Source organism: Protopterus annectens, chromosome 1.part2 (genome assembly GCF_019279795.1).
Source record: "Protopterus annectens isolate FY-2018-M chromosome 1.part2, PAN1.0, whole genome shotgun sequence".
NCBI classification, from domain to species: Eukaryota; Metazoa; Chordata; order Ceratodontiformes; family Protopteridae; genus Protopterus; species Protopterus annectens.
In genome coordinates, this window is record NC_056727.1 from 552,177,910 (window position 1) to 552,201,576 (window position 23,667).

A 23,667-nucleotide genomic window follows, 5' to 3' on the forward strand; every position below is an offset into this window, starting at 1 on the left:
TTAAAGATGTCCAAAAAAGGCCCTTTGGGGTTTAAAAAAATGCAAAAAAGTATGACCATAAGCTGCCTGTTTCAGATGCACATGATTTATGTGCATGTTGCTTTGGCCCAGATCACCTTAACATTGACTGTGCTTCCTGTAAAAATTTCAACCTGCAAGCGACCTCTGATCAAAAAAATAAACTGATCTTAAAGGGGTTACTGCAACTTTTTCAGAAGCAATTATTGGGGCTCAACACCCTAAGGTTACTTCCAAGGAGACTGCAAAAAAGTCCCCTAAACTGTTTGGCTCTTTTACTCTGTCCTTGACAGAACCTCCAAAAAAGGATAAATCCCATCCGAAGGGTTCCGTTTCAAAGTTGGCTCTTGGATCTTCTGAGACTTCCTTGGATCAGAGTTTGTCGGATCCGAAGCCCCTGCCAAAAACTTGATATTCACCTTCCATTGACCTTTTGCCATCTAAGGTCCCATCTCCCTTTTTGGAGAGATAGCATTCAAAATCCCCTTCTGTTGCCTCATCTCATTCCTCTAGGAGTCTCACCGAAGCCGACGTGGATAGGATGATGAGGAAATTTATCTTGGTGCAGATACAGATGGGGGTTCTCCTGGCTCCTATTCCTTTTTGACAGGAAGCCTTGATCTGCTGTCTTCCTCCACTATCTGCTCCAGCAGTTCATTTTGGAGTTCTTGGATCTGAGTTTGCCAGGACCATCTGGATCGGATCTGAGGATAGTTGTAATCTCTGATCCAAGGGTTTATATGAGCTCCCTGGTTCCGACAAGTTTGGAATAGGAGGGCTCTCGTAGCCGTAGCTTCCTGGTCAGGTTTGAGGGTTTGGAGTCAACTCTGAAGACTTCAGAGCCATCTCTGCCCCTTGGAGCCTCTGCTCTGGACAACTGCTCTCCAACCTCTGCCTCGGGTGGATTGCCTTTGGGGCAGAAGGAGCCAATGTTGCAGAAGCATGGATTTCCGGCTCTGTTGGCTTCCTTCTTCCAGGGACATTCTGCCTTTGAGGTAGTGGGGCGAGTGTTCTCTGCTTCAGCTAGATGGATGGTCTCTCCCCCCTTGGATATGCTTTCAGGGTCTCATGTGTGTCTACGCCTTGAGTCTCAACATTCACTTCCACAGGGACAGCTAGCCCAATCTGTCCAGGTAACCCAGTAGTGTATCACCATCTCTTCTGATACTTCTCTGGAACATCCCACTGAAGAAGTACCTCAGAAGAGAAAGTGCAAAAGGGAGGCACTTGGATTCCCTTCTGGAATATATCACTGTAGATACTGATTTTGATTGCCTTATTTAGGCACATTCAAGAGATTCATAAACAAAGGGGTGGTTGGTCCTCCCATAATCCTTACAGGAGTTGGTGTTCCTGGAGGCATTTGGCTCTGGCCCATCTACCTTCTAGGTAACTCTGCCCGTTGATGAGCTCATTGATTTGATCTCTCAGCAAGTGTGGAAGGAGCATGACTCTGAACCTATAGCTAAGAGACCAGACCAAATTCTGGCAGCACCAGCAGAAAGGGAATTCTGGAGTAAGGGAGTACCTGTGGATGCCATGGTCATGGCAGTGGCCACTAACGATGAACTTGTGGAACAAAGTTCCACTGTCCATCCCCCTAACAGGGAGTCTAGGGCTTTGGACAGGTTTGGGAAAAGTGTCTACGCTTCAGCGACCCTCGCTCTTAGGTTGCTGAACTGTTTGGCACAGTTTACTACATTGCAAAGAGGTCTGATAAAAGAATTGTCAAATTCTCTTTCAGGGACCACTATTGCAGAGCCACTGGCTTTTGTGGCCTCAAAGTTGGCAACCCTACAGTCCATTTCATATTCGTCCATGAAGCTTCTCTGTCATGCAGCTGAGGGCACCTCAAGAGCAGCAGGTTCAGGTATTTCAATTATGAGGCATGCCTGGATGCACTTGTGTAACTTTGTGGGAGCCCTTCAAGTCCCATTTCATCAATGCCGCTTTTGACAGAATTTCTTTATTTGGCCCCAAATGACACACACTCCAGGTATGAAAAAGACGGAAAGGCTCTCTGCTGTGGGAGTACGTTTTTCAACCTTCAAAGGACCTTCTCTAGGAATGAACGAAGAGGACAAAAAATGTGGTTTAAACAATTTCAGTGTCCTTTCCAAGATCCACGTGGAGACAGTTCCCCCAGAGAAAGAGGGGGGGGGGACTCAAATGGAAGACACCACCCACATGGCAGAGGTGGCCCGCAAAACTCAAGCATGCAAGAAATACCTTTGATGGTGGAAATGATCAGATCAGGTCCTAGAAGGCCATCTTTTCATTTTTACTCAACCCAAGACCATAGTGACCACAGATTCATCCAAGATTGGGTGGGGGGGGCACTTTCCTGGGGAAAACAATGCAGGGCACTTGGTCCCCCAAACATGCCAATTTAAATATCAATATCCTAGAGATGAGAGTGGTGCTGTTAGCATTGCAGGCCTTTCAAGATGCTCTTCCTTTAGAAGACAGTTGCAGTTCAGATAGACAATATGTCGGTAGTTTGGTACATCAACAAAGAAGGAGAAAACAGATGTTACCTCTTATGTCGAGAAGCACTTGCAGTGTAGCAATGGGCGATCTCATCCAAACGCTTTCTGATAGCAACGCACATTCTGAGGAAATCCAGCGTGATAGCAGACAAATTCTGCAGGTCCATACTACTACCTGACAAGTGGTCTCTTAACACGAAGGTAAAAAATGAATCTGAAGTAGGCAGACTTCATTTGTCTGCAACCTGTGGGTATCGGATCCGACCTCGGATCCGAGCCGGCATTTCAAAAGCTTAGGCTCCGAGCTCCTAGCTCCTCCCTCTTACCCATAACCCCTTGCCAAGCCCTGACTGACCCCAGATTTCGTTTGCCGCTTTCAAGTTGCGACGGATTCCAGAGCTCCTAGTACAGATAAGTTGTTTTTGACAGAAAAATTTTCAAAAACCTTAACTTTTTTAATTTTATTAGTTAGAAGTGATTGTTAGGCTTTCCTCTCTCTTTATTTTAAACTTTTCTCGGGTTTTGCGTAGTTTGTGTGTGTGTGTTTGTTTGAGGCCTGTTAGGGCTTAAAATGTCTGAAGCCCATAAGGCTGTATTCTCTAAATGTACCGAGTGTGGTCATAAGCTGTCCCCAGCGGATGGCCACACTCGGGCAAGAATGCTTGGGGGTTGAACACCTGTCATCTGGTTGTACCATTTGTGCAGGGTTCAACTCCCGAGCTTTGAGGGAGCGGAGGTCGAAGATGGTGCTGGCGGGACTTCTCCCTCCAGATACCGCCGCTTCTGCCCTTCTACTCAGCAAGCAGTTGCTGTGGGCTCTCCTCCTCCGGCTGGGACTCAACCTCCCTCTAAGATGCCGGAGGAGAGAGAGTCTTCTAGGGAGAGAGAGAAGAAGGAGAGGCACAGGGAGAGGCACCACAAATGGAGAGCCGAAACTTCCAGTTCGGCTCCTCCATCTAAGCGGGCCTCCCCTGTGCCTTCTAGCTTTCCTCCTCCTCGGCTCCACTCCCCTCGGTTCTCTCCTGGGCCCGAGGAGGAGGAGGCTAGCCCTTCAGCGAGGTCCCCAAGGCGGCTCTCTAGGTCCGCTTCGGTGGCCTCCACCAGATCCACATTCTCCATGAGTGAAGCAGATATGGACCGGATGATGAGGAAATTCATCCAGGCCCAAATGCAAATGGGAGTGCTCCTAGCCCCCCCCCCATCCGGGAGGGGCTTCGACCCCTTTTTTCGCCCCTTTGGCTCCTTCTCCGACCCATACCATGGGTTCGGAGCTGTCGGCACCGGGCAGAGTTGGATCCGGGGGTGCTTCGGATCCGATAGGTCGGCGCACCTCGGATCCGTCCCATCCCTTGAGTGCTTCGGGTACTTCGGACCCGACCTCTCGGAGCCGAGGACCGAGCCTCAGGTCCGAGGGAGCTGGTGTATCTTCGGCTCCGTCTAGGTCGGAGCACACCGGTCTCTCGGATCCGACGGTCTCGGCTCCGGCTCCGATCCGTGCGTCGGATCCGAGTGGGGGTCGGCTCTCTGGGTTTAGAGAAGCTGGCTCCCCCTCGGCCTTCGACGTAGTGGAAAGGGCACTGTTGAGGACTACCGGACCCCCGGTCCCTGCCACGGCTCCATCCCGCACTCCCTTGCAGTTGGGCCAGGCCCCCACCAGCCGGTCCCAGGGACAGCCCGCCTCGATGTCCCAAGTAGTTCCCTTGGAACATCCAGCTGCGGAAGAGTACTCCTCGGACAGCCCCCCCCCGAAGAAGTACCTCGGAAGCGTAAGTGCAAAAGGAGGCACATGGACTCCCCCGAGTCCGTTACAAGACACAGACTTGGATGAAGGGAGGGCTCCCAAGGTCACCCCTGAAGACGCCTCATTTGGAGACATTATGGAAATGTTGAGGATCAGGGGTGGTCTGCCCCAAGGCCTCCTCAGCCGCGTCTGTGTTCTTGGAGGCATTCGAGGCGGGCCCATCTACCTCTTGGGTGTCCCCTCCTGCCGACCCTCTGGTGGACCTTATCTCCATCAGAGCGTGGAAGGATCCGGACACCGTTGAGCCTGTACCTAAGCGTCCTGACCGTATCCTTTCCTCCGGCGGACCGCACTCACTGGAGCAAAGGCCCCCCAGTAGATGCCATGATGATGGCTGCAGCCACTAAGAGGGAGTTGGCCCAGGAGAGTCCCTCTATGCATCCTCCGGGCAAGGAGTCCTGCTCGATGGATCGCATTGGGAAGCGAGTTTTCAGTTCAGCAACCTTCTCTTTGAGAGCGCTGAACTACATGGCACACGTCATCAGGATGCAGCGGGATCTGATTAAAGAATACGCTGCATCTCCCCCAGAGTCCATGTCGAGTGAGGATAAACAGGTATACTCCACCCGAATGGCCACTCTTAGATCAGTTTCGAATACATCTATGTGGCTGCTTTCTCACGCTACTGAGGGAGCCGCTAGAGCCAGCGGAGCAGGCCTAGTCATGAGGCGACAGGCCTGGCTCCGCCACTGTGATTTTGCAGAGCCCTTCAAGGCGACCTTCGCGAATGCCCCCTTCGATGGTTCTGCCTTGTTTGGCAAAACTGTTCGCGAAACATTAGTCCAGAGCGAGAAGGACGGGAAGACGCTGTCTGCCGTCGGAGTCTGCTTCTCAGCTCCCCAGAGGTCCTTCTCGAAGAACCAAAAGGGACAGAAGAAGATGTGGTTCTGGAAATCGCAGCAGTCCCAACCTGCTCCGGATAACCAGTCCTTCCGTGGCAGAGGAGGACGGGGAGGTCGCCCCTAGAGGCAGGGGGGCTCCTAGCAACTTTGGGTCCAGAGAACCTTTCTCTGATAGGCCCACGCAGCAGCCCTGAAGGGTTGCCCGGCTGTCCGTCTCTGGAGGCAGTCGGGGGGCGTTTTTCGAGGCACCTGACTTCTTGGGAGTCCATCACAACAGACCGTTGGGTGCTTCGTGTGATATCCAGAGGTTATACAATTCCCCTGTACAAGGTTCCCAGATCTCGCAGCCTCCCAGATGTTCCACCCGACCAAAGGGAGGCAGCAGCTATCGAAATCGGACAGCTGCTAGAAAAAAGAGCTATCCAGTGCGTCCCCCCAGATCAAACCGGGTCAGGGTTTTACTCCAGGTTCTTTTTAGTGCCAAAGAAAACGGGGGACTTAAGACCGATCTTAGATCTTTCCCTGCTGAACCTGTCAGTAACCAAGCAAAAGTTCCGGATGGTCACCCTTCAATCTATACTCCCCCTCTTGAGGGAGAACGACTGGATGTGCTCCATCGACCTCAAGGACGCGTACTACCACATTCGCATGGACAAACGGTCCAGGAGGTTTCTTCGCTGCTGGGAGCCAGTCATTATCAGTTCAGGGCCCTTCCCTTTGGTCTCACCTCAGCCCCCAGGGTGTTCACCAAGGTCTTAGCTGTTGTAGCGGCCCACCTGAGGCTCCAGGGATTACAGGTCTTTCCGTACCTGGACGACTGGCTCCTGACGGCATCATCAAGGCATCTTCTGTGCTCAGCCACGGACTACTTTCTTCGACTAGCCCCAAGGTTGGGCATCACTGTCAACTGGGAGAAATCTTTGCTGCACCCCACACAAGTTATAGATTTCATAGGAGGAAGGCTAAACACCAGGTCAATGCAAGCCTTCCTCACTCCAGACAGAATTGCCAACCTGAAGTGTCATGTAGCAGCGGTCCTGCAACCATTTCCGACTGCAGCTTCGGTCCTGAGGGCCCTAGGTTCGATGGCGGCAGCTATCCCGCTTCTTATTCATGCGCGCCTATGCATGCGGGTTCTTCAATGGACCCTTCAGGTTCAGTGGTCCCCTCTCAGTTCCTCTCTCAACTCTCCGATAGCGGTCAGCAAAGCGTGCAAGGATTCCCTTCTTTGGTGGCTTCTGTCTCCGGAGCCCCTGACAGGGAGACCTTTTTGTGCTGCTTTTCCCCGAGCCACAGTGACCACGGACGCTTCCTGCCTCGGGTGGGGGGGGCATTCTGCGGGCAAGATTGTCCAAGGCACATGGAACCCCACAGAGATGTCGTTGCATATAAATGTCCTGGAAATGAGGGCGGTGCTCCTAGCGTTGCAAGCACTTCACCACGTTCTTCCTTCAGGGACTATTGCGATTCAGACAGACAACATGTCGGTAGTCTGGTACATCAACAAACAGGGAGGAACCAGGTCCTATCCCCTTTGTCGAGAGGCCATGAGAGTCTGGGAATGGGCAATTTCCACCAAACGCTTTCTGGTAGCAACGCACATTCCGGGAAAATCCAACATCCTTGCGGACAAACTCAGTCGCACCATTCTTTCACCTCACGAGTGGTCTCTCAATCCTCAGGTAGCGAAGAAGATTTTTGCCGCTTGGGGCAACCCTGTTGCGATCTTTTGCCTCTCCCTCAAACGCCAAATGCGACAATTTCTTCGCTCTGCTTCCCCACCAGGGAATTCCCGAGAGATGCGCTGGTGCATGCTTGGCCTCCGGTCTCCTTTATGCCTACCCTCCACTACCTCTGATGCAGAGGCTTCTGCAGAAAGCCAACAGTTTGGGGAGCAGAATGATTCTCATCGCCTGCTCTGGCCTCGTCAACCCTGGTTCCCTTTGTATGGTCTCACAAAATCAATCCACCCTGGATTCTGGATCCGATTCGGATCTCATCTCCCACCCTCTGGGAATTTCGGTTCCCAATCTACACACCCTGAAATTGACAGCTTGGCTGCTCCAGTTCCATCCTTGATTAGGACTCGGTATCTCGTCACCGGTCAAGGCCATTTTAGTGGCAGCTCATAAACCTTCCACCAGGCAGGTTTATCGGAGTAAATGGAAGAGATTCTCTATTTGGGCGGTTCAGAGAACTTTGGATCCTTTCTCAGCACCTATGTCAGCAGTGCTGGATTTTTTAACAGACCTCTTTCATCAAGGGGCAAGTTCTTCCACGATTAAGGTACAATTGGCAGCCATCTCGCATTGTCACATTGGTCATGAGACAGCTCCCCTCATGACGGCTAAATTGTGCAAAACCTTTCTCAAAGGGATTTTTTTATTGAGGCCTCCAGTCAAGAAGATTGTACCACCTTGGGACCTATCCTTAGTTCTGCAAGCCCTTACTGCTCCTCCCTTCGAGCCTGCAGCTTCTACAGACCTAAAGTACCTTTCCTGGAAGACTGCCTTCTTAGTAGCTATCACTTCAGCCAGAAGAGTGTCTGAACTTCAGGCTCTATGCGTCAAGCCGCCTTACCTTTCTTTCTTTCCAGATAGGGTGTGCCTCAGGACCAATCCATCTTTTCTTCCGAAGGTCTCTTCAGAATCTAATATCAACCAGTCAGTCAATTTACCTGTGTTTTTTCCCCGAGTACTCAAACAAAGGAGAATACAAATTGCATTCTTTGGATGTTCATAGACAGTTACGATTTTATATTCACAGAACAGCTGGTCACAGGCAATCAGATCAGCTGTTCGTCTCCTTTGCTAAATTTGCTTTGGGTAAAGCAGTGTCTAAAGTCACACTATCTAGGTGGATTGCTAATTGTATTCTGCAGGCTTATGACACTTCAGGTAGACCTGCTCCTCAGAGGGTTACGGCTCATTCTACTAGGGCAGTCTCCACGTCAGCCGCCTTTAAGTCCCGTGTGTCATTGGATGATATCTGCGCGGCAGCTGCTTGGGCCTCGCCTCATACTTTTATTTCTCATTATAAAGTGGATGTTGTTTCCAGAGGAAGAGCATCCTTTGGCTCAGCGGTGCTCCGGAACATCCTTCCATGACGGCCGCCCAAGATTCAGGTAGCTGGGGACTCTGTCCCACAGGTTGCAGACAAATGAAGTCTGCCTACTTCAGATTTAGAAGTTATGTACTCACCATAACGTTCCATCTGAGTAGGTGACTTCATTTGACCTTTATAGAGCGAGTATTTATGCTTTTGTTCATGTACTGTAGTCAGTATTATTTAGGCAAACTCAATCTGAGGTCAGTCAGGGCTTGGCAAGGGGTTATGGGTAAGAGGGAGGAGCTAGGAGCTCGGAGCCTAAGCTTTTGAAATGCCGGCTCGGATCCGAGGTCGGATCCGATACCCACAGGTTGCATCCAAATGAAGTCACCTACTCAGATGGAACGTTATGGTGAGTACATAACTTCTAATTTTCCATCAGTGGGGCCAGCTTTGCTGCGATCTTTTGCTTCCCCCTAAACAATTGCAGCAGCTTCTTTGCCTTGACCCCCCCCCCCCAACCAGGGGAATCACCAAGGGATGCTCTGCTCCACAATTGGACCCCTGTTCTCCTCTGTGCTTATGCCCCCTGACTCCCTTGATCCCCAAGTTTCAGCAGAAAGTTGCTAGGTTGAAGAGCAAAGTCATCCTTATTGCACCTTAATGGCCTCAACAGGTTTTTTTCCCTTCCTATGGCCTTATCTAATTTACCCACCTTGGATTCCTGATCCGATTCCAGACCTCCTGTCTCACCTGACAGGTGTGATTCATCCAGATGTCTCAAACCTAAAGCTGACCGCATAGTTTCTTCACTTCCATTAATAGCCAACTTATATTGTCATCCCCTGTCCGTCATATACTTTTAGCTTTCCATAAAGCTTCTACGAGTAAACTTTACAAAAAGTAAATGGAAGAGATTTGTTTGTTGGGCACATCAAAACATATTGCCCTTTTTTAGGCCCCTATACAAAGTGTCCTGGAATTTTTGGCAAAAATTTTTAGCAAAGGCGTTAGCTCCTCTACCGTCAAAGTTCATTTGGCAGCAATCTATAACTTCCATATAGGAGTTGAAAATTCTTCCCTGGCCTCAACTAAGATTTGTAAGGCCTTCTTAAGAGGTATTCTTTTAATCAGACCACCTTATAAAGACCCTAATCCACATCTGCTGCTGCAGGCCTTAATTCATGCTCCATTTGAACCAGCAGCAAAATGTGATCTAAAATTTCTGATCTAGAAAACTATCTTTCTAGTGGCCATGAGCTTCAAGCATTGTTCTCTAAACCCCTCTGCTTTATTTTTTTCATAGGGATAGCGAGACTTTAAGAACCAATCCTTCCCAAGGTGGTGTCAGAATCCATTAACAACCAGGCCATTAATCTATCTTTTTAAAATTTGAAAACAAGCGAGAATACATATTGCACTTGTTAGACACTCATAGACAATTAACATTTCTACTTACACAGAACAAAAGAAATGTGAAAATCTATGCATCTCCACTGCAGACCACAAAATAGGCAAATCTGTTACAAAGGTAACTTTGGCAAGATGGCTTACTGACTGTATATCCTTTTACAACTAATTGGGGTTCTCATTATCAAAACCTTTAAGAGCCCACTCAGCTAGATCCATATCTAGGCCTTCCATGGAGGGTATATGTGCAGCTGCAACTTGGACTAATCCTCATACCTTTATTACTCATTAGAAACCAGATCTGGTCTTGAGGGGAGGAAGAGCAGCCTTTGGTTCAGCCGTGCTCAGGAATATCCTTGGAGTCTACCTGGGATTTCAGGTAGCTGGGGACTCTGCCAATTTTCATTAATTCCTCCACATATGAGACAATGTCGGATAAAAAAATTATGTACTTAACATAACATTCCATCTGTGTTTGTCCATTTTCGTTCTTTCTCAACTCCCTGCCCACCAATCCCCATTCCGTGTCATTATGGACTTCTGGAAGAATGGGATTTTATAAGGGCACCACTGTGCCTTATGTTGAGCTCCAGATAATGGCTTCCTCTGTCAGGAATGTTTTATTAATATTTCTTAATTTATGTCTTCTAACAAACAAGATCTGAAGTATGTTAGGGGTTGGTGCATTGTGGGTAGGAAGGAGCTCAAAAGCTTTTAGGTGGCCACAAGCTGTTTTAACGGCAGAGTCAGATCAGAGAATCGGATCTGAACCCAATAGTTGAGGAAAAATTAAAATGGACAACACAGATGGAATGTTATGGTAGGCACATAACTTTTTTGTTTTTTTCTGACATTGCCCATTGTACTGTTGATTTCTGCACAATAAGCCTGTTAAAATGTGGCATTATTACTTAAGCTGGATTTTTGGTCCTTACCATCTTTAGTTAGTATGTAGAACGCCTTTCACCTCAAACTTTTCTTGCTGACTTCATTAAAAAATCACACAATGTCCTGCTGAGGATGATTTCTGGGTTTGGGTTAACTAGGACTACATGAGCTAAATTAATTTTGTTCTTGAGCATTGATTTCATCACTGGTTTAAAGCTGTAGGTGTGATTTTCTGGCATATTTTCTCATATGGTTCAATGGTGCACTGACTAGATAATCTAAATATCTGTCAAGCATAAGGTTTGAATATCTGAATTTTTGTAGAAAACAAGTACTGCAGACTGCGCCAAACTGTACTTAAAAAAAAAATTAAGTGATGTAATAATATATATCTGCAGAAGACACATATTTTATAAAGAACATTTTGTTTTTGTTTTCAGGCTTTAGATTTTAATGTAGAGGAGAAAGTGGAGCTTGCAGAGCTATCCATTGCTCTAGATAATGAACTTATGGTTAACAACAACAAAGTCCATCAGGCTGCATTTGCATCCTACAGAAATGAAGTCCAGTACTTGAAGTAAGTATTCCTTTTTCTGTTAAATGGGTTATAGCACTGACCCATTCAGTGGACCGATTGTAGTACATATTGCAGGTAGTTTCAGAGGAGTTAATCTGACTTAACATTTGTATGTATTCTATTAAATGTTGTCTTTGATTTATGTTATCTGCAAATAAAGACATAAACATTTATAACAAGTGAGAATGCTGATCCATTCATTTGGCACAATTTGTTTATGTTCAAATTTATTTCTGTCTTTTGTGGGTATTTGTTTCATTCCAGTTTGGGACTTTTTTCTCGTAAGTTTCTGAGTTGAGGGGTGTGGGTTCCTTGTGGCTGATGCAGACTGTCATGTACTGTGCCTAGCAAGTTGCTCTTCTCCCCTCTGGTTGTCAGTTCTTTTCTGCTGTTAAGACAATTTATCTTGATGACTGTTATGACAGTATTCCCCTATTCACTGCCCCATAACACTGGTGTTTGTGCATACACCAGTTTTAAGAACCATGACTTGCACATGCATTCTGCCTGGAAAAGGAGCATGATGTGGAGGAGTGCTTTAAGTGCCAGCAATGCAGCCCATTTACCCTTGAATGCAGCCGGAAGAAGAATGGTAGTAGTTAAAAGTGCCCAGTATGAGTTTTGAGAGAAACATGCTCTGCACAGCTCCAGGCATTTAGTGGGACATCATCTGAAGGTTAAAGAAGTTAATGGCATACAATGTTCACATCCTGCTGGAGGTTTGCTTCTGATTCAGCCTACCTGTCTCCAGATATCACTCCCTCACCATCAAATCGCAAGGGCTCAGGTTTGTACTAATCTGTCTGTTCCTGTGGATGATGAGGGACCTGCAAGAGGTGCAGTTTTGGCAGCCTTTGGTTATGCCCCAGAGTGTAGATGCTACTCAGCCTAGGTTCATCATCGGGAACTAAGTGGATCCCATGGTTATTGCACAATGAATAGCAGTAAATACTCCTCTTCATGTTCTCTAGCAGGGCCATCTGGGCTCAGTTGCTTAGGCTGAGGAGAATTTCATGTTTTGGTCCTAGTTTTCAGGAAGATTTTCGAGGTCTTATGCAAAGTGTACTTGAAAGCACAGGAATGTACCCTTGTAGAACATGGCGTGCCAGCATTATGATCAGTGCAGGCCTCTGAAGTCCTCTAACCATCATTGACTAGTGTGCTTCTGAGCACCAGTGTCCAACATGTGGTGCCTGTCAGTCTTACTGTTGACTTCATTCATATAATAGCATCATACCATAACCATGAGTGCAAATGGATCATCTTTCTCCTGTCTGGTTTCCTTTGAGGAATCAGAGGACCTAAAGCCATTATCTGATGGTATTTAAAAGTAATGAGTTTCTCTTCCTGCAGCTCAGAAAAATAGATGACCAGTCCTTTGTTGGAGCCTTTGTGTATGAATGATAGCCACCACAATATAGATTGTGGCCCTTTTTAATTTCCCTTCAGAAGCCTCTACATAAGTATCTGGGAATAAGTATGATAAAGAGGAGACTTTGGTCATATGCCCCCCCACACCCCCCACACCCCCAGTGACTCAAAGAATGGAGATGATCTATTTAAGTCAGTGGAATGGAATGAGATCTTGATCAAACATTAGAGTGGACTCTCATAAAAATCCACTGTCCAGCATCACTCCAGTCCTAGTTACAAACACTACAGTATTTTTCTACCTTTCCACCATACAAGGACTGCAAGGCATTGAACCATGTGAGCAAGAAAGTATTGTCTTCTGTCATTTTTGGGTTTAGATCCCTCATGTGTTCATTTTTCAGTTCTCCATAGTAAGTCAGGCACCTAAAAAGGTTTCACATTTCCCCTGAGCCTGCACTCATGGAGTAGCTGGTCAAGTTTCTGTCTTCATCTTCTGTAGTGAACTGCCATGTTGCCTTGTTGTAATTTTGACTGCGCTGATACTGTGTGCTAAAGTTGCAGTTGTAGACATGATTTAGTGCTGGATAGTATGGATGAGGTTATTTTCCCTTTACGAAGTACTTATACATTTACATGTAGTAGTTTATTGTAGGGTCTTTATTCTGCCAAGCCTGTCTGTACCCTGTTGAATTTGATCTCCTGAAAAGAAAGTTTGCTCTCACCACTGTGGGCAGCATTTATGAAGTCTACTTTGGCCCATGTGTTCTTTATGGCCTAGTACACCCCTCCCACAAGAAGAAAATACCTCTTGTGGACCAGGGAGGGCCTTGAATGATCAGACAGTTTTGTTCATCCCCATTAGAGCCAACTGAGTCACCCAAGCAGACCACTCCACTGGTACAATTGCAGTCCTAACTATCATCTAGGGCTGTCAATGGTTCACTAAATTAGCTGTGACTTTTGATGATTTTTGTGAAGGATTAGTAGGAGACTGAGGTGGTTACAGTTACTATTATATACATACATGATTTAGTTTATAACAATGATTTGCACGTAGTTCTGTATACACAAATTCTAAATAGTTCAGTTTGTGGTATAGATTTCATGGAGTTTAGACCACAGCTACTGTCTGTGTTTATCTGTTAAACATCTTGCGATGATATGATTATGTGGACAAAATTTGTTTCATTTAATGAATATATCTGCTGAAATGAAGAAATACATTTGCTTTCAACATTTGCTGTGCCCGAAATGACAGAAATGTAATTCAGAGTAGAAATATGGCCCAGCTGGGGATGCACTTAAATGGTTTAAGGAATTTAAACCTGAATGCTGTTTGGTCAGAAATAAATAGTCAAAAACATTTTCAGCAGTTGTTGAACTTGCACTTTTTCCCACTGTTGTGCAACCTTGGAGATGGCATCTATAAATTGGGGGAGTTTGGGGGGGTGTTGGAAGAGGAATGACCTCTGCAAAAAAGCTTTTTGTAAAAAATTGCTGAAAATGTTTTTGGTAATTTATTTTTGACAGAACAACATTCGGCTTAGTCTTTGGTCACTCAACATGCATCTACTTAGCTGTACCTTTCTAGAATATTTGTGCCACTAGAAGGAAACTTGGCTAAAAACCGTATGCTTTAGCGCCAGATGTTGAATTATTTCTCACTGCTAGTGGTTGAATGAAGCACATAAGGCATTTCAGTGTGCATTGTTCTGCTTTTTGCTGGGAGAAGAAACAAAAAGATGGTTAATTGTTTTACTTTATATCAAAAAATACATTATAGCAGTACTTAAAGGTAAATTCAGCAGTTATTGCTAACCCAGACAGAATGCATCATTTGTCTAAAATGTGTTCTTTATAAGGGCATATAGTACTGCAGCGACTACTGATGAAAAAGCCACACTGGTGGCATACAGGAATAAAACCCTGATTACAGCCCAGCCAGTCCAGGTTTGATTAGCAGCTCTGGTGACTGACAAAGTGGCAGAGAGGGATTGGTGTTATGTAGGTGTTCCCTGCATCAATCCCTGGTGGAGGCTGGGAGTATTGTGACGGGGGCTAGGTCATAGGAGGGGAAGGGATGGGGGGATATGGCTGGGCTGCTGCAGAGACAGGATGATACACTGCACATCCCAAAGTAGCAGAGGGGAGCTATGGATTGGTCATAAACTAAATATATCCCCCAGGTGAAGGTCAAGGCAGAGCCAATCAGGATGCTCTGGGGTTCTGAGTAGGTCCCAGCTGTATCAGAGTAGGCTTTTTGGGGGGGCTGGTTGATGGATGGATGTGGGGTACTGGGTAGAAGGCTATAGGATGAAGCAAAATTTGTTAAAATAAAATCATTGATGCATTCATTAACAAGCTGAATAACAGAACCAAAGACGATGAGTTTGTTCAGCTGCATAATTCTCTAATAAGAGTGTGAGTAATCTGTGATCTAAAAGTAAAACAAGCAAAGTGTTAAAGAAATGGACATAACCATATCAAAAGGTGTTGATGTGTCTGTATAGCAGGTGAAAGTGTTACACATTTAAAGGAATTAATTGACCAATACAGTGTGTGTAAGATCAACCATGAGAAATTAAATTCATGGTCTGTTGTAAAAGTAATGGATCTGAAAGTGAGAGCTGTGCATTGTACTGTAACAAAGAAAGGATCCAAGATAGAGGTACTTGCATTGTTTTTAACTGAGCCTTCAGTAAATGTGAGCATAAGCTTGACAGGCAGTCATGCCTGGTTTTTAATCAAGTTTGAAGAGACTGCCAGAAGAGGGCATTTCTCAGAAATATGTAAAACCTAAAGTAGGTGCACTCAAAAGGATTTAGATGTTGAACAGAAATGTGAAAATTAACTGTTTGTTCATATTTTAGAAATGAGAAGACTTGATAATTGAAATTTGAAAATTATTCGGAGAGAGGAAGGCACATATGGAAAATAGAATGCTAAAAATAAATACTAAGATTTAATGGAGAAAGTGTAAAATTTAAATAAAATACGGGTGCTGAGAGCAGGATCTTGGCAGAAGCTATGTCTGAGTTTTGTGACTGGAAAGAATTTGGGGATTTGTATACATTGTGTACACTGTTAACATATTTTGGTCACCAGGTAGCTCCATTAGGTGAAAAACTGTTGGCTGGTCAATACAAAAATAAGTAAGTGAAAGCATTCACTTTTCCTTTTCAGATAGTGGCACTTAAAGAATTCTTCTCATATTTTGAGCCATGTTGCTAGTAAGGATTTAGGAATGGCAAAAGGAAATCTCAGTATAAAAACAGACTGCATGTCTTCAAAATCATTCACACCATTTTTGAACCCCCTTGAGGACCTTGCTCCGTGACACCTAGTTTAATCATTTATTCTGGGGACATGGGAGCAGAGCATTCTTGGGCTGGGCAAGAGTCCTACAGCCTATTCATTCCCACTAAGGAAACCTGATTAGCCCTTCAGTTTCCCAGTAAGAGTCAGATGGCAGGGAGTAGACCAGCTTGCTGGTCCTGGAGTGGCGTATTCTCTCCCTGTTGGGAGTGCCTCCTCCACTGAATGGCTTCAAGCCCGTTATTGCTGTCATCTGAAGAAAAGTATACCTCAGCATGCTGGCTTCCCCTCAGCTACCATTACAGCTTGGGCTTGGCTGGCTAGAATTCCACTGGTTAACACCTACTCCTTCTGTAAGGTAACACCCTTGAGGCAAGCCAGAGATCCCTTCTCCCTACAAGGATGGGAGCTATGAGCAATGGGTGCTCAATCCCATCTTCCTGGACAGCTTTGACAGGCAATCGAGGCACTACTTGAACATTAGCTGCATATGGCATAGTCAGGTCTCTATCTCTCTCTGGTACATACCTGGCTGAAATCAATCTCTCTCACACATAACCCTCAACAGCTTTGCTCAAGATTCAGAGACATGGCCAAAAATAATGTAGGACAAAGGCCCAAAATAAAGGACAGTTTTTAAATAGTACTGTAAGTAACTTGAAAAGTTGATACAACAGGTTTTCATCAACATGCATTTTCTGAACAATATGAAGCATAAAACTGACTGGCGTTACTGACTGATTTTAATACTCTGTGATTTACCAGAAGGTCAATAATTTGACAAGGGAAAAAGCAAAATATGAGGCAAAACTACAGACATTCTGCAAAAGCAGGGACAGTTGAGATGAATAGCAATGTTGTCATTCATAATTATGCTGATTTGTTTAATCTGCCTTGCTTGCTGTGATGTAAGTGTACTAGGGTATAGTATAATTCTGTTAGATATAGTCAGGAATATAGAAAAGCGTAGCTTACATGTTTTTCTTTATTTATATGAGACTATCTTGCGATGTTGTTTTAAATATTTCCTGTGATTTTGAACTCTGATGTAACAGTAAGTACATACTGAGTATTTTCTTGTTCTTTTGTTATTAAATATATTTAAACATTTCATTGTGGCTGATCTTTGAGAGACGTGTTTAAGTTCTGAGAGTACTTGCATATTTGGTGGCACTGTAGGTCACTCCTAATAGCCTTGCTCTTGGTCAAACTACCATTTGTATTGATAGTAACATTACACAGTAAGATTGGACACCCTTTGTCAAGGGCCTTAAAGTAGCTGATAAGCATTGACTGGTGGCAAGGGAAACTACCTTATAGTCTGGGCAGAAGGGGGGCATAGATAGTAAGCATGTGCCAGTCTTTCCCAGGTGTGTGTGTGTGTGTGTGTGTGTGTGTGTGTGTGTGTGTGTGTGTGTGTGTGTGTGTGTGTGTGTGTGTGTGTGTGTCAGCTACCAGGGCAGGGGCACAAAGCACTGGTTGGACAGAGAGGGTGCTGGAGGTCTTGGGTTGGTCACTTAGCTGAGATCTCACCTCTATAGCAGTGCTAGTGAGGAGTCTTATTGCGGATCTGGAGAAAGAGTGAGAAACCAGCCCCAGAGTGACTGTGGTTTCTCTGTGCTCTTAAGGGAAATTGCACTTGATGCAAAGAGCTGCATCTGAAAATACTGTGTGTACTTGTCATCCTCCCAATGTGCATCTCCCAGTGGTGCTAGTGTGAGGATTGAGGCTCCTTAATTACTGGGCCAGTGGTGGGGTGTCACATATATTGGTTGGCAGTGGTGGGATATCCACATATTAGGATTCAGTAGTGTTGATATTGAGATGTTCTTCATTCCACATTGCTGCAGTCCTAACTATTGGGGTAGTCCGCTGTCCAGTCGGCCCGAATACCAAAGTATATGGCTGACGTCGGTCAGGGCGCATTAGACTGACGTCAGTACGTCAGGGTACTAATGCGCATGACCGACGTCATATCCTCAGTCTTTTTTGCCGCATGGTCCGATGCAGAAGCAATTTTGCGAGTGCAGGTTGGCGTTCTGAAAGTTTCTGAAGTCAGAGTTTCAGACCGAATCAAAGTTGGCTAAGTACCCCGTTGGGGAATATTTTGGTTTTTACTTGCCTCAGTATTTAACCGGATGTCAGAAAAAGTGAATAACTGTATTTCTTGTGGGAAACAGATACCTCATAGGGATTACCATACTTTGTGTATACCTTGTTTAGGGCCTGAGCACGACGTTGTTGGATGCCGCTCTTGTGCTAGATTTAACAAACGCACTATTAAGAGAAGGTTAGACTGTGCCAGGTTAGTTTTTGGGAAGCGTTGTAATTATAAAATGCCGCCGGAGGCTCCGACGCCCGCTTGGCAAAAAGCGCAAGGACAAAGCAGCAAAGCCTAGAGTGGAAGAACCGACAGTCCCAGACGGCGGATCTTTAGAAGGCTCAGTGGAGCCGGAGGTTTTGCCAGGTGTTTCTTTGGAGTCTCAGGGAGAGACTTTACTGTTACAGGATGTATCCTCGCAGGAAGTAGGCCAGGCTGAGGGGCTTCTCAGGTGGCTGTTCTTCCCTCTCTTCCTAAGGTGGTTAGAGCCTCCCTTCTGTTTCCAAGGCTTCTTTGAGAGGCAGGCCAAGTTTAACTTCAGTGGGGTTTCTCCTAGTGCTTCAGGGTCTTTGCCTAAGAAACATATGCTTAAAATGGCAGAGGATTTGATTACTATGATTAGAGGTTCTATGCCCCTCCTGATAAGAGGCCTAGGGTGGAACCTGAGTTTGAGAGTTTTGAGCAATGTTCGAGGCTTCTGAGTCTTCGGCTGAAGACTTGCAGGAGTATCCTCCTTATTCTGATTCTGATGTGGATGATTCTACTCCTTCAGCTTCTCCTCCTGAGGATTTTTCATTTTCAGAGACTCTGCATTCCATGAGGGAGCATTTTAAATGGGAAGGTCAAGATTTCTCTGATTCCAGGAAGAGGCTTAGGGAATTCTTGTTTTTACCCCAGCATAGGCCTTTAGCTATACCTCCTGTTCTGAATGTGGTGGAAGATGTTTTTGCAGAGGCTTCCCTCAATCCTGATTCTTTGCCTCCTGCCCCAGTTAAACCGGATAGGTACTATAGGGTGCCTGAAGCTCATAAGTATCTTTTTAAGAGTCCTAGGGCAGACCCGGAAACTGTCTCTCAGGGGCCTAAAGGTGTGAAGGCCTCTTGTTAAAAATCCTGTTCCTCCTGATAAAGAGGCAAGGGCTTTGGATAGATGGGGAAAGAAAGTGTATACTTCTTCCACTTTAGCCATGAGGGCGTTGAATTGTCAGTTTCACATGTTAAAATATCAGAATTATCTCCTTTCACAATTGAAATCTAAGGTGGATGCTCTGGCAGAAGGTATTGAGTGTAAAGAGTTGCAGGATTTAGTTCATGTGTCTGAACAGGTGGGTAAACATTCCTTGCAATGTGGTTTTGATGCTGTGCAGGCCTCCTCGAGGGTGGCTGCCACTGGTTCTGTTCTTCGTAGGCATGCCTGGTTGAGAGATCAGAATTTAGCTGAGCATGTTAAAACAAGGATTTTGGATGCTCCTTTGCAGTCTGATGTGTTGTTTGGTTCGCCTGTGGAAGCAGTCTTAAAGAAAATGGAGGACAAGGCTAAGTCTATGCAAACTGTTAAGGATTTTTGCAGGTGCAGCCTCCGAAGTTTAGTAGAAATTGGCCTACTAAGGGATGGACTTATCCTGCTTATGATTCCCAGTCTAGGGGTAGGTCTAGACGTGGTAGGGGCAGAGCTCAAGGTTCTTTAGGCCTAGGACAGGAGTTCCCCTGCTCAGACTTCTGGTGAGGGCAGGGTCAGTCCTTTCGTAAGCAGACCCAATGACCTGCCTTTTCAGCTGCCAGTACATTCTCGCCTGGCAGCACCTTTGGGAGGAAGGCTGTCTCTTTTCAAAGAAAATTGGGATTTAATTACCCAAGACAGATGGGTTCTGGATATCATTCACCACGGTTACAGGTTTTATTTCCATACCATGCCTCCTTTCAAAGGCATGCCAGACATTCCTCCTCTACAAAGACAAGAGGCTCACAAGCAAATTTCTCTGTTGCTCCACATAGGGGCCATTCAGCCAGTTCCTGTGCCAGAAAGGGGCCTAGGATTTTATTCTCGCCTGTTCCTAGTACCGAAGAAGGGGAACACGTGGAGGCCAATTTTGGATTTATCTATCCTCAACACTTATCTGGACATTCCCAAGTTCAAAATGTTGACGTTACAACAGCTTTTACCTCTGCTGGGCAAGGATCACTGGATGGTAACTTTAGATCTCAAGGAAGCTTACCTTCATGTGCCTATAAGACTAAGTTGCAGGAAGTATCTGCTTTCGAGCTGGAAATTCTCATTATCAGTTCTCTGCATTGCCCTTTGGCTTATCCACTGTGCCCAGAGTATTCACAAAGGTTCTGGCTCCAGTGATAGCTTACTTCAGGCTAAAAGGAATTCAAATCTATCCTTACTTGGACGACTGCCTGATTCTAGCTCAAGAAAAGGAAGACCTTCTACAGCATTTGGATTATGTCATAGCAGTGCTAAGATGCCTAGGGTATTCTGTGAACGAAATAAAGTCCAGTCTAGTACCCTCTCAAGACATGTGCTTTCTGGGTGTGAGACTGAATACAGCAGCCCAGATGGCCTTTTAACCCCGGACAAACAAAAGAATCTTTCCAGTTACTTCCATCAACTATCTCTTCAGTCCGGGCTGACTGCAAGGACAGTCCTTCAAGCCTTAGGGTTCATGGCATCTTGTATTCTGGTGCTTCCCAATGCCAAACTGCATATGAGGAAGCTGCAATGGTATCTCAAAAATGTATGGACACAGCACTGCCAGGATTTGGACACTGTCATTCAAATAATACCTTGCATTCAAAAGGAATTTTTGTGGTGGGCTCAGGAATGTCACCTAAACAAGGGACTCTCTGTGACCCGGCCAGAGGCGAGTCAGATTCTAACGACAGATGCCTCAGACATTGCTTGGGGAGCTCATCTAAATGGAAAGTGGATACAAGACAAGTGGCCTGCCAGACTACAGCATCTACATATCAACATGAAAGAGATGTTAGCAGTCCAGTTTGCATTAATGGCTTTCAAGGAGTTACTTCTTCCAGGGCAGGTGTTGATTCTAACAGACAACACAACTGTCATGTGGTACATCAACAAACAAGGGGAACACATTCTTACCCATTGTGCAGGCAAGCAATGATTTTATGGGAGACTGCGCTCAGCTTGCAACTAACTCTTCAGGCAAGGTTTCTGCCGAGCACAGAACTCCTTAGCAGATGTGTTAAGCAGACAAATCATGGATCCCCACGAGTGGAAACTGGATCTTCATGTATTTCAAAAATTGACAGTGTCATGGGGAACTCCAGACATAGATCTGTTCGCTTCTCCACTAAACCACCAGCTGCCAAAGTTTTGCACAAAGAGGTTTCATCACACAGCTTGGAAAGTGGATGCTCTTTCTTTCAGTTGGAAAAATCTTCATGTGTATGCTTTTCCACCTCTGCCTCTTCTCCCAAAGGTGCTTCTAAAGGTCAGACAAGACAAGCCAAGGATGATTTTAATAGCTCCAGATTGGCCTCGGCAGCACTGGTACCCATTACTGAGGAGTCTGGTAAGGAAGCCTCCATGGCCTTTACCCTTGATTCCACACCTGTTGTCTCAGAGGGACGGTCACCTGCTCAATGTCAAGCTTCAATCTCTTCATCTAACAGCCTGGCATATTCTGTTTTGAAAGGCAGCAGGTCTCAACTTCCTCAACAAGTTTTAAATGTGATTATGGAAGCCAGAAGACCTAGTACAAGGAAAGTGTACGCAGAAAAATGGAAGAGATTTTTATTTTGGAGTGCAGCAAACAATTTGGAGATTTCTGAGCCTAATTTGAGTGTGGCTCTTCAATATCTTACTGAGTTATTGGACAAAGGTTTGTCTTTCTCTTCCATTAAGATTCATGCTGCAGCAATTTCAGCTCACTATGATTGTGACCCACCATTGTTTTCGCATCCTTTGTTCAAGCAATTTCTTAGAGGGGCAAAGAATATAAGACCCCCACGTAGAGCTCCTACTCCTGCTTGGGATCTCAATTTTGTGTTGGAGAAACTTACTCTACAACCTTTTGAGCCTCGGCTACTGCTGAATTGAAATATTTGTCATGGAAGACTGCTTTTTGTTGGCCATTACTTCTGCAAGAAGGGTTTCTGAGTTGCAGGCCCTTATGGCGGTAGAGCCTTTTTGATTTTTCATAAGGATAGGGTATCTTTACGCACTAATCCTTCCTTTATGCCTAAGGTGGTTTCTAGTGTGGCTTTAAACCAAACTATTCATTTGCCTACTTTTATGCAGATCCCCAAAATAAAGGGGAAAAGATTTTGCACACTTTAGATGTACACAGGCAATTGCGTTATTATTTGAGCAGGACTAAGGATTTTAGGCAGTCTCAGCAGTTGTTTGTTTCTTTTGCTTTGGGTTCAAGAGGGCAAGCCTGTGTCAAAACAAACTATTTCTAGGTGGATTGGGTTTTGCATTGCATTTTGTTATTCCCATCATGGCAAGGAGATTCCAGCTGGAATTAGGCCTCATTCCACTAGGGCTACTGCCACTTCTACAGCATTTCTAAGGGGTGGCCACTAAGGATATTTTGGAGGCAGCTACTTGGAGTTCAGTGCATACTTTCTCTAAGCATTATCACCTTCCTCTCTACTCTAAGTCTAGGGCTGGTTTTGCCACAGCTATTTTGCAAGGCATGTTGTCAGTTCCTGCTTCCTTATGATTTGCCAGCCTCCCTTACCTCTGCTTTGGGATTCTACCCAATAGTTAGGACTGCAGCAATGTGGAATGAAGAACATAGTACAGTTTTGTACCTACCATAAATGTAGATGTTCGAGGATCCACATTGCTGCAGTCCAATTTACCCTCCCTCCTTCCCCTCTGTGTTTAAGGGTGGTTGTGTAGGTGAGGTTATATTCTGGTAATTTTGTATATATTGTACATTTTTTTGGTGCAGGTATGTTTGGAATTTTTGGTTTTGGCCTTAGCTTTTCAGGGTCTTCTGACATCTGGGGCAAGAAAAGACTGAGGATATGACGTCGGTCATGCGCATTAGTACCCTGACGTACTGACGCCAGTCTAATGCGCCCTGACCGACGTCAGCCATATACTTTGGTATTCGGGCCGACTGGACAGCGGACTACCCCAATAGTTAGGACTGCAGCAATGTGGATCCTCGAACATCTACATTTATGGTAGGTACAAAACTGTACTTTCCTGTAGCCTGTAAATAGTGGTCACTAAAGAAGATGTTTGTACTTTCAATCAGCCACACAGTGAACATTCAGAGTTTCACATTATTTATTTTTTGTTAGCTTAGTTAGTCAGGGAGGATGTCAGCAGAGGACTATGGCAACCTGGCATGGAGCCATTTGGCTGAGATGTGCCAAGACAAAGGACTGGTGCATGCCAACCTGACTAAAGCAGAGATGATTGCAGCCTTGGTCACAGCTACATCACAAACCAGCAACCAGGGGGCAATCAGATTGGCCGTGGGAGTATACAGCTCTCAGAAAATGGACAGTTCACTCTTTCCACAAGGACTTAAAAATCCATCTGGAGTTAGAGACTTGAACTGGAAACCAAATAGTTGGAAGTAGAATCAGTAGTGAGACTGAGACATCTGGAAGACAAAGAAAAATCAGAGGCAGAGGCAACCTGAAAAGGAGATGCTGACTCTCTGCCAGGGTCATGGAGGTAATGAGGAAGGGAGTAACCGAACCCCAGAAGCAACAAAGGTCAGTAAATTTCTTCCACAATTTACAGAGGGGGATAATTTTGATAGTTTTATTCATATGTTTGGAAGGGTTTGTAAACAGCATAATTTT

General features: G+C 45.5%; 1 protein-coding gene across 1 annotated transcript in view; it reads left to right on the forward strand.

The window, feature by feature from the left end:
- The window catches only part of NINL (ninein like), a 1,970,063-nt gene that overhangs the window by 858,198 nt on the left and 1,088,198 nt on the right, over nucleotides 1–23,667 (forward strand). The window contains exon 9 of the mRNA XM_044057633.1: nucleotides 10,937–11,073. Within this exon, the coding sequence (XP_043913568.1) occupies nucleotides 10,937–11,073 (137 nt within the window). The remainder of the gene's footprint in view (nucleotides 1–10,936; nucleotides 11,074–23,667) is intronic.